The 10,889-nt window shown below is 57.4% G+C and overlaps 1 protein-coding gene across 1 annotated transcript; it reads left to right on the top strand.

Moving 5' to 3' along the window:
- Positions 1–983: 983 nt before the first annotated feature.
- On the top strand, positions 984–4,874 carry RASSF7 (Ras association domain family member 7). The gene is made up of 5 exons (XM_059826003.1): positions 984–1,086; positions 1,295–2,199; positions 3,204–3,372; positions 4,010–4,120; positions 4,843–4,874. The coding sequence occupies exons 1-5, from the start codon at positions 984–986 to the stop codon at positions 4,872–4,874; spliced, it is 1,320 nt and encodes a 439-aa protein (XP_059681986.1).
- The last annotated feature ends 6,015 nt before the right edge of the window (positions 4,875–10,889 follow it).

Raw genomic sequence — 10,889 nt, 5'->3', positions numbered from 1 at the left:
TTTTTTTCTTATTCTTTTTCTTTCTTATTCTTTTTCTTTTTTTTTCTTATTCTTTTTCTTTTTTTTTCTTATTCTTTTTCTTTTTTTTTTTTCTTATTCTTTTTCTTTTTTTTTTTTCTTATTCTTTTTCTTTTTTTTAAGACTGTCACCGTTGTTGAGCTGCTGGAAGAGGCAGGAGTTGGGTGCGCCCGGGCTAACAGGCGTTATTTTAACGCAGGAGGAGTAACCGCCGGCTGGGAGTCGAGCTGGACCCCGGTGTTGGGCAGAGCATCCCGCGGGAGCCCGGGCTTCGCCGCGGGCGTTCGTGCCTGGCTCCCTCTCCCAAACCCCAACTTTGCTCACTCTTTTTTCTGTGGAAAGCCTCTTTATTTTAATTTCTTAATCCCTCTCTGATAAATTGATATGGAGGTAACTAGATTAAAATGTCTGCACCTTCTCTCAATATCCCATTGCGAGGGTGGGCAGCCGGCGGTTTCTGCGTGTTTTCCAGTATTGTTTGGAAAATCCCCCGGTGTCACGCTGCCAAATTGTCAGAGAAATCGCAGTGGAAGTCCAGCAAACCCATTAAAAGTCTGCGCTCGCAGCAGAAATAACCTGGGCATCTTCTTCTGGGCGCCGTGCAGGCGCACAAACCCCGTCATTTCCCACCACGGAAAGGTTTGGAGCCGCTGCCCAGACGTGAGCAAAACAAAAAAAGCTGGGTTTTTTTTTTCCCAGATGAACATCGGTGCTTTAATATCAACAAAAAATGCAATCCGTGCGCAGGGAGAGCCGCGGAGATGGATGGAGGGCGGCAGCGAGCAACTGCTTGGTCCAGGATGCACCTCACGGGATGCCGGCGTTAAAGCTGATTTAATGACGCTGCTCTTAAAGCGTCTCGTATTCCTCGTTAGCGGCTTGGGATGGAAACCTGGTTTCTTCTCTCCCCGCAGGCAGTCCGTCCTGCGATGACCCAGCGCACCTGAGGCCCGGCAGCCGCGGGGATGGAGCTGAAGGTCTGGGTGGACGGGATCCAGAGGGTCGTCTGCGGCGTCTCGGAGCAAACCACCTGCCAAGAAGTGGTCATCGCCTTGGCGCGGGCCATCGGTGAGCCACCTCCGTCTGCTGGGGGCATGCCCCTTTGCGGGCGGAGGCATCTGCCGAGGGGATGCCCCGTCTGCAGGCGCTTCCCGGGAAGAGGAGACCTTGGGTGGGTGGGGGTCCGGCTCTGGGGCGGTGGGGATGTCACAGCACCTCGGCACACCGCTGCTGGCCGTGGCTTTCCCCGTCTGACGTGCTCACCTCCTCCCGGCAGGTCAGACGGGCCGCTACGTGCTGGTGCAGAAGCTGCGGGAGAAGGAGCGGCAGCTGCTGCCGCTGGAGTGTCCCTTGGAGTCGCTGGCCAAGTGCGGGCAGTATGCCAACGACGTGCAGTTCGTCCTGCGGCGGACGGGCCCCAGTGTGGCCGAGCGGCCCTCCTCGGAGGGCGTTCCCCAAGCCCCCGAGAGGACGTTCATCCGGGCTAGTTTGCCTATCAAGCCCAGGCCCACCGGCACGGATGCACCCCGGTGCCGGGAGCCGAAAAAATCCATGACCTTCAACTTGGGTCCTGCAGGCTCCGGCGACCCGTTCGCCATGAGCCGCTGGAGGCACCAAGCACGGGAAGGGATGGACTTGGAGGGCGGTGGGGTTGTCCAACCCTCCAAGGAGGAGCTGTTTAGGAGGGTGCTGTGGCAGCAGGAGCAGCTCCATTCCTTGGAGGCCCACGGGGACACCCTGGAGACGGACCTACGGCTCTGGGAGCGCGGCCGGCTCGCCGGCCAGGAGGATGAGATCCTCTACCTGGAGCACCTGGTGCGGAGGAACGAGACGGAGCTGGGCGAGGAGGAGTTTTGGCAGAGCGAGCTCCGGCTGGAGAAGGAGTGTGAGCGGGAGCGGCAGGAGCGGGTTAGGAGCCTGCGGGCCAGCCTGGAGGAGTACACCCAAAGGATCTACGAGCTGAGCGCCCGGACCGAAGCCCTGCAGGAGGAGATCCAGTGGGAGATGGCCGAGAGGGCCAAGAGGGGGAAGGAGACCCCTGTGCCCAGCCCCACAGAGCTGGAGGACATGGCCACCAAGATGAAGAGGGACCTGGAGGCCAAGGTCAAGCAAGGCACCCAGCTGGAGAGCAACCTGGCCAGCGTGGAGAAGGCCCTGGAGGAAGCTGAAAGGAACCTGCAGGTACATAGGACCGGGCTGAGCGGCCCCATGGGGTAGTAGGACCTTCGGGAGGGCATGGGACCGGCTTTCCAGCGGCATGGGGCTGATGGGTTGAGTGGGGTTGGCCCTGCCCCACCTGGCCGGTGAGCGTGGGGCTGGGTGCGCGGAGGTGGCTCAGCGGCGGTGACCGCTGTCGGGGGGACACCACCGCTCTCACCCGGCCGGCGCAGGGTCCCGCGCCCATCGCTCTCCGTGCAAGCTGCGTCTGGGCTGGGGCTCCTGCTGGCTGGAGCACGGGGAGCACAGCGTCACCCCGCTCCGGCACGGACCATGGTGCTGGAAGAAGTGGTCCGCGTGCGGGGTCAGTGGTATTGGCGCAAGGTTCGGTGTCATCCTGGGTAAAGGAGTCACGGAGGGGGATAGCGTAGGTCCCCATGGCGCCTGTGCACGAAGCCTTTTGACCATGCAAGCTGTGCAGGGGCTCGGGCTCATCGCGGGGAGATGGCAGCCGTGGGGCTGAGCCATGATGCCCCCCGCCTCGCCTGTCCCGGCCCCCCCCAGCATCAGGGGGTCCAGACGCTGCGTGATGCCCGCCCTCCACCCCCCGGGTCCCCTTCGGTGGAGCAAAAGGGAGAAGCTTTTTGCCCAGCCAGGCGGTGGTAGCCACCCTTCCCCAGGGCGGCCATGCTTCCAGCATCTCGTCTTGAGCATCGCGTTTGCGGCCGGCGTCTCCCAGCGCCGCGGCGGCCGCCATTTGACGGCTGCTCGCACCCTCTTGTGGAGACGCAGCAAAGCAGGGCTGTCCCCAAAACAACACCTTCCTCACCCCCGCTGGGCACCCCGCTTCCCGCAGACCCTCGGAGAGGGGCGGCTGAGCCGCCGTACCCCAAGGTCCCCTCCACCGACTCGGGGACGGTGAGCCCCGGCTGGGGAAGCAGCCCCCCGGGGGGTATGCCAGCTGGTTTTGGGGCACGGGGGGGACAGGCGGCTCACCCTGTCCCCCTGCCTCGGTGTGTGTTTTGCAGGCCCAGACCCAAGAGCTGGAGGAGTTAAATAAGGAGCTGAGGCAGTGTAATTTGCAGCAGTTTATTCAGCAGACGGGGGCCACGGTGACTGTCCTGCAGGCCAGGTCCGAGGAGGACGCCCAGCCGGAGCCGAGCCCGCGCGAGCTGCCAGCCTGCCGGAGAAACGGAGGTCAGCACGCCGCCGCCGGCTCGGCCGCGGGGGCTGCTCCGCGGGACCCCCGCCCGCTCCCTGCCTCCCCCTCCAAGGGGGTTGGCCCCAAAACTGGCCGGTTCTGCCCTGGGCGCTGAAGTTAGGCAGCAGGGACGGGGTTTCGGTGGTGGTACAGCAGTCGCTCACCACCTTGGGGGTCTCTGGGGTCTGCCAGCCCCGGCGCTCCTTCCTCCTCACCCCCGTTGAAGCCTCGGGGCTGCTCGTAGCCATGCTCAGGGGTCAGATCCTGCGTTGCTGCTTTTGGGGCCGGGGCGGCTGCAGGCAGCTTTCCTTCGTAGCGTTGCCGCATGCCACCGCGGCGGTGGCAAAAAGCAGGCGGCTGAGGGCCAGCATCACCCCCCGATGACCTCTTTGCGTTTGGCGAGGGAAGGGCGAGCGTGGTGGCCGAGGCCATGTCCGCATCCTCGCAGGGACGAGAGGAGGCGGCGGGGGGTCTAGTGGAAGGGGACAGGGGAAATCAGGGACCCAACTGTTTCTCCTCCGGAGCACCCGGAGAGGGTGACGTGGCTGCCCCGCAGCACTGCAGCGGTCGTGCCCGGCGAGCACGGGAGACGCGAGCCCTGCCTGAGCCAGGCGTTTTTTCCCCATCCCGTAGGCTTTCCTCCCACCGCCGGTGCCGACTCGCCTCCCCGGGCCAGCACCAAGCAGCTCCTCGGCCACGCCAGGACCCTGCCGGAGCCCCTGGTGTCCAGCCTGAACCCCGAGGGTGCGTACGTCCCCGTGGGCCCCGGGGAGCGCGAGCCGGGCTGGGGAGGATGCCTGGGAAGGGGGGAGAGGCTTTCGCTGCCCAAAATGGGCTGCAGAGAGCGAGCGTCCGCTGGGAGCGGGAGGCCGGAGCTATTTATAGATACCATTAGGAAGAGAAAAGCTTACACCCCGGCGGCCTCCGCTCTGCTGCCAGGGGCTCGTGCGCTGGCGGTCCGGCTCTCTGCCCTGCCGGGAGCCGTGGAGGGTGCTCCTCATCCCCTCTCCGGCCGCCCCGCATCCCTCGGGTCTAAGACCTTGCTAGGGTTAAGACAGGGAGGATTTGGTTCCCGTCTTTTACAGGAGTCATTTTGCTCCATCTTAGGGACCAGTTCACCCCAAAACCCTTTCTACCTCCCGTGACCCTTTTTCCACCTTGCACCACGTTTTCGGGTGCAGCAAAAACAAGCTGCGGTGTCCCCGCCCGCCGTGGCGATGCTGCCTGCATCCCGGCATCCCATTCCCACCCGCACCACCATCCCCTCAGCGAAACCCTACTGCCATCCTCCTCACGGCCCAAAATGTCCCTCCCCGTCTCACCGGATGCTGCGGCGTCTGCATCTCCATCTCCCGGTCCAGGCTTTGCGCTCGCGTACGTCCTGTTTTCCATTCCCCTTTTCTTTTCGCGAGCGCTCGCCCACCGCGATGGGGTCGCTCAGGTTGGGTTTGTCTTTTGTCTTGCAGTCGTATCAACCAGGCAGAGCATCTGGAGGTAGAAGGGCCCGGCCAGCGGAGGATCGATTGCCTTGCAAGTGTAACTGTATAAATAAACCGTATTATATATATATAAATATATATATATATTTTTTACCGCTTTATATCGTGGATGGATGGATGTGGACAGCCAGACAGAGTATTTTTACAGACTGTAAAGTAAACCCAGAGACCAACGACACAAAGCAACCCTCTTCCCCTGCGGATGGAAGCGACCCCCTTCTATTTTTTTAAAGCGCTTTCTAGACTCAACAGAAAACAGCGGCGCTCCCGTTCCGCGTAAGCCTCCTCAAAAGACCCATCGTGCGTTCGGAAAAGTTCTCGCTCCTTTGCCTAAGGGAGCGAAGCTGCGGTGGAGACCTGCCTGGAGGCTCGCCCGGATGGAGCAAGTCAAGGGGGTTTTACAGCATCTCGCCGCAGCAAGCGGGGCCGTGACAAACAGCTTCTTCACTGGCTGCAGGGGAGGCACAAGAGCAGCTTTAAGAGAAATTTCTGCCCCCCTCTTTTTTTATTAATAGAAGAAACCTGTGGTAGAAACCCCCTTTCCACGGTGCCACGGACCAGGCTTCAAGGGAGCAGGGAACATACAGCGGGGGCTTGGTTTTCTTCAATCCACTTAATTTTTCAACTTGTTTTTAAAATAAAATCGCAGAACGCGCCCTTCCCGCTGGCAGCTCGGGCGGGGAGCAGGACCGAAACGCTCTTGGTGACATTTCACTGATTTATTTTTTTTTTTTACTTGATGGCCAGTAGTTACTCTCGGTTTTTGTTCATCTGTCCCAGTGGGTCGCCTTGGACTTTAATTGCGAAACCAAAGCGGTTTGGGGAGGGGATGGGTTTGTCCAGGAGGTCCCCGAGCCTGTTTTCAACACGTCGTATGCAAAAAACCAAACGTGAGTGGGGCAGAGCGTTCGCCGTAAAACCCCGCTTTCCCCGTGCGAATGTAATCCTGCGTGCCGCGGTTTTAATTTTCAATAAATCTTTGGGAAAGGATTTGAGCAAAGCCAGCGTGAGCGTGCTGTTGGGGCCCGGGGCGAGCCGTCCCCGCCAGCCCCTGGTCCGGTGTGCGACGGGCACGTCCGAGCGGTTGCGCACTCCGCAGCCCCCTCTTTCATTTCGAAGCCATCTCTTTCCATTTGCCGAATTAAAGCTGTTAAGTATTTTATGACCGAATGCATCTTACGTGCACGCTGCTCTTCTTTCCTATTTTTTTTTTTTCTTTAAATCAAAGTGCTTTATGACCAGCGGATGAAGCTTGTCTCCGGTGAGAGGGCGGCTGTCTCTGGGATGAAACATGGCAGCGTTTTAATAATGCACGGCAGCAGCTCGGAGCATTTTAGGACAGGAGGCGAAGGGGATGGCGCTCGGCTGCAGATGGGAGCAGGTAAGGGGGAAACCTCCCGTTCCCCTCCGTCTGCACCCGGATAACCGCGAGCAAGAACGTCGGCTCTCGCTCTCCATCAGCCTCTCCCCTGAGGCTCTGCTGGGCTCTGGTCCCCGGGGACGTGCCCCTCGTAAAGGTGATTTTCGAGGTGCCACCGCAGCTCCGCGGGTTGGTCAAGTGCTGTTGAAGGACTCAAGTTGGCTTCGTTGGGAGAGCGCGGGTGCAGCCGCGTCTCTGGTTACGACTGGAGAGCTGCCGGAGCAGGGAGATGCAATTGTAGAGTTGTCTTTTTTGAATGAGGAGGGGTGTATTTTTTGGTGGTTTTTTATGCCCCTCCTCGCTAACCTTAACTCCTTTTCCCTGAGAGACGTGATTTAAAAATACATTTGCTCCACGCAGCCGCATTAAGGAGTTTCTTCCCCTGCTTGCTTGCTTTTGGGGCTTCTTGCGCTCGTTTTTTGGACTCTCGCTTTTAAAATGAGACCCCACCTTGCTAAGGAGAGAAGCGGAGCGTGATGAAGGTTGTAAAGAGCATTTCGGTGCTGCTTGACGGGGCGGGGGGAAAAAACACCCGAAAAGCGGGTTCGGAAAATCTGCTTGCCTTGGAGGTGGCCAGATTTTGGGATGTTACGTGAAGTCCTCCGCGTGCCGCGGAAAAACTCCCCTCCACGGGTTAAAAACTGGATCTTTGGCTCTTGGGGCTACATTTGTAGCTTTGCCTTCTGCAAAATAAATGGGAATAAAGAGAAAAGTGTCGTCACTTATGGCACCTCCCACTGGGAAAAACAGGACCGAAAATTATTTTGCATCTCTGATTTTTGCGTGGGATTTTTACCCTGCGCTTCCACTTATATATTATTCAATTATTATTTTTGCGGGTTATTTCTCTTCAGCCATGATCTGACGGGCCCAACCAGCACCAATCTTTCTTGGGGGCGGGGGGGAACAAGGGTTTAAAAAACATCTATCCCGGCAGATTTTGGCCCTGCAGCTGATGCCCCTTGGCTGGGATGCCGGATTTGGAACTGCTGCGTGGGATGGGGGACAGTCTAATTCGGCTGCGTCGCCCACCGAGGTCTGAGAATCGGGCGTGGGGTTAGGGAGAGCGCCGTGGCCGGGGGCTAACTCTGTTTTTTCAGCTCAGGGCTGTGGCGTTTTGCGGATTTTTTTTTTCATTTGGTGTCCTATAAAGCAGCCCCCAGCCGCTGCCAAGGCAGGGGTGTTTCGTAAGGTAATAAATTACTTTGATTAACGCCTCTCCCCCTGCCGTGCTGCACGAGAGGCGTTAATCAAACTCATTTATTAACTTAGGAAACTCCCCAGCCGCGGGTGACCTATATTCCTCCCGGCACGGGGGGTGTGCGACGGCACGGCCAGCGTGCGGGTCCCCGCGCGTTATTTAACCGAGCGAGGCTCGATACCCGCGCTGGCTCCCCCGCCTTTCCCCTTTTATCTGCTCTAAAGGCTGTGTCAATAATACATTTCTGCCATTGAATATTTTATTGAAGGTTTGACTTTTTTGCTGCTCGCAATTCCCATTTCAAGGCTGCGTGATTGTTCCTAATTAAAATTTTATGCCCTGGGAGAAGCCTTCTTGCTACAGTGGAGATGATGCTGTCCTTTTCTAGGCCACTACAGAGCGGTAGGAAGGAATTACTCATTGTTATGAGATTAAACCAAAGCAAATAAATTATTGTTTTTTCCCCTTAAAAAACAAACCAAAAGCCCCACGTACGGCGCGTACTGGAGAGGGAACAACTGGCTCGCGGGCGAGGCAGGGATCCAAGCGTACGGGGTGGCTCGAGGATGCTGTGCCAGGGTGAGCGGGCAGACGCGTCCCCGCGTCCCTCGGGTGCCACAGGGCAGCTTCATCCTTCCCTGCGGCAGGCGGGAATGGGCTTCAGGGCTTCTCCCTCGTAGGATGCTTCTCACCCCCAGCTCCAGTGCCATCTAAAAATCACGAAGCCGAGGATGTATGTTTTTCGCTGGCGAAGGGGCCCAGCATCTTTTTTTTTTTTCTTTTTTTTTTTTTTTTAAATGAAATAAATCTGCAAGCTACCTGCAGGCTCTCTCAGCACAAGGAACCATTCAGAAGAGTAATTCAGCCACCTCCAGCCTTCCTGGGGCTCTTCTCCTCTCCACGTTACCCAACATTTTTTTATTTTTTTTTTACTATTGCATAAGAAAAACGCCTCCCAGCTCCTCACCCATCTACCCCGGACTGTGTCGGCTTGTCAGGCCGGGCATCCTCCGCAGATGGTGGTCAGGGCGCCAGCGCTGCCCCAGGCCAGCACAGCTGCAGACACTTGAAACATCCCCAATTCGCAGTCGCGGATTTGTACGAGCTCCTCAGTGTTGGGGTTTGGGTTTCCGCTCCCCCCCCACCACCTAAATTTCATCTAGGGCGTTAGAAGCATTTGTGTTGCCTCCCAGCCCCTGGATTTGGCAAGCAGCTTTTAAAGCACACGCTTCAGCACCAGTTATATAAGGAAAGGTGTGAACGACTGGAGGAGAAACTGCCTCTTGGGGTTTTTTTTGCTCCCCAAGCGGCGTACAGATGCTCTGCCGCTCGCTCCCGGCTGCACAGCTCCTACAAGGGTCGTACACTGCAGATGGAGAAGAGAAGCTATTTGAACCGGCACGCATGTCCGTGCAGGGAGCGTTGTCTGCTCTCCCTACGATGATTTTCCTTTCTCTGTCTCAGGGTAAAGACTGAGCGTATTCTACCTTGCCCTGGAAAAAAAAAAAAATCCTAAAGCACTAGAGGAGGCCGGGAAATTTTCTTGTTTATGGATGAGCAAGTTTCTCTCTCCCAACGGAACCTCCTGCCAGCAGAAATATTTGTTTTTTTTTTTTAATGTATTATATAAGTCCCTGCTTGCATTTAACTGACTGACTTCCTCTTAAACAATTTATGTACTCCTATTCCTCACAGGCCAGCTTGCTCCTTCGGCGAAGCTCACCACGTAGGACCTGCCGCTGGCGGACGTTATAGACGGAACGCGACAAGGCGCTTCCCAACGCTGGTGCTTGAAGCGTCAGGCCCGCTCGCTTCCCTCCGCGAAGCGCTGAAACAAGAGAACAAAATCTTTGAGGAGCGCAGCGAGTCCCTTCAGCTTAACGGCCCTGACGCTCAGCACCTTCCCCTCCTGTAAGGCGCACCCCTGGCTCGCCCCAAAAATCTTACAGCGTCAGTTCTGAGCGAGAGCTTTTAGCACCCGACTACTCTTGTTACCGGGCTACGTCTCACCTTACGAATCTGCTGGTTAGCTACTGAAAAACGTGAAATTAAGGGGCATCTTAGTGGATTTTCTCAGTGCGCGGGAGCACCCTTGGGCTAGGGCAGGGGTGAAGGCACCGATGGGGTTTCCGCTTGATGGACAACCGGGTGGCAGCCGTGCTTCTCCTTTTCAAGCCAACTTCACCGGCCACAGAGGCAAAATAAGAGATGGGAGGCACAGGGCGCGTACCGCACGTCAGACGCGTCACTGAGAAGGCGCAGCCTTCCTCTTCAGCTGCTCCGGCGCCCTGGGTTACAGTAATAAGCACCCAAACACTGGTTTTGCACTATTTATTGAAGGCTTCAGGTGAAAGCACAGCAGGTTAGTTTTGAATCACGCCACAAGAATTTTAAAAACAGGAATTGAGCTGTATGCCCCCCCCCCCACCCCCCGGCTTACTGGAGACACACACACACAAAAAAAAAATAGCAAAACCAAACAAACTTCCCTTCAACCCCTTGCCTTTGCTTACTGGAGCTGAACAGGATGGTTCTGCAGGTAGCGGGAAGTCGGAAGCGTTCATACCACGGCGCTGCTCGTGGGAACCGGGACAAGTCTTGCCAGGCGACCCGCGGAGCTGCTTCTGCCAGCGGCATCTCCGGGGGTTAGTCATCGGGCAGCACAGTCCCAAACGCAGGGCTAGTTCTTCAAAGAGAAACAGAGCGCCTTCATTTTCAGATACGGGTTTGTTACGTGCGCGGTCCCCCGTGAAACGGGGTGGTAGGGGACTGCGGGGCTTCAGGTTTAGCTGGCTCGTACACAGGTGTATTTTGCACCGGGGTTTCCCCCCTCTCCCCGCGGCCCCACCGTGCTGCCGCCTGCGCGGGACCAGCAGTGGGAAGATGCTGTAGGTGCAGCCGGGGAGGAGGAAAGCCACCTGGGGCTGAGAAAGCTTCGAGCTTGTTCCCCCCACCCCACCCCGTCCCCATCAAAAAAAGGGCCCATTTGGCTTTTGGAACAAGTGCGAAAGCAGCTTTGGTAAATTGAGGCGGTTTTTCCCTCTCTTTCCAGCGTGTTTGAGCACCCTGGATTCACCCAGTCTGCGCGGGGCACAGAGGGACTGATTTTTTCTTGCGGAAGAGCAGATGCTCCTCCAGGACCCGGGGTGGGGGGGCGTGGGGGAGAAACGACAAATGAGCGCAGGCAGCAGAGATGGGGACAGGCAAAATTACTCCGTGAGAGACTTTATTAGTGCAGAGGACGCGTTGCTCTGTCTTCCGTGCAATTAACTACTTACTGACCAGAGCGCTGCCGATTCCTTCAGATCAAGCCTTTACAACGGGCCAGGGCTACACGTGAGCAGCCCAAGCAAGAGGGAGAATACCTGAGCCCTTTCAGGGAACCTCGGCCGG

Source organism: Gavia stellata, chromosome 17 (genome assembly GCF_030936135.1).
Source record: "Gavia stellata isolate bGavSte3 chromosome 17, bGavSte3.hap2, whole genome shotgun sequence".
Lineage (NCBI taxonomy): Eukaryota > Metazoa > Chordata > Aves > Gaviiformes > Gaviidae > Gavia > Gavia stellata.
This window is presented reverse-complemented; position numbering and strand designations above follow the sequence as displayed.

What these genes read in the sequence shown, in the direction of transcription:
- RASSF7 (XM_059826003.1), top strand. Translation starts at nt 984, where the DNA reads ATGGAGCTGAAGGTCTGGGTGGACGGGATCCAGAGGGTCGTCTGCGGC. An exon ending in AAGCTGAAAGGAACCTGCAG is followed by an intron (nt 2,200 to 3,203) that starts GTACATAGGACC and finishes TGTGTTTTGCAG; the next exon opens with GCCCAGACCCAAGAGCTGGA. An exon ending in AGCCTGCCGGAGAAACGGAG is followed by an intron (nt 3,373 to 4,009) that starts GTCAGCACGCCG and finishes CCCATCCCGTAG; the next exon opens with GCTTTCCTCCCACCGCCGGT.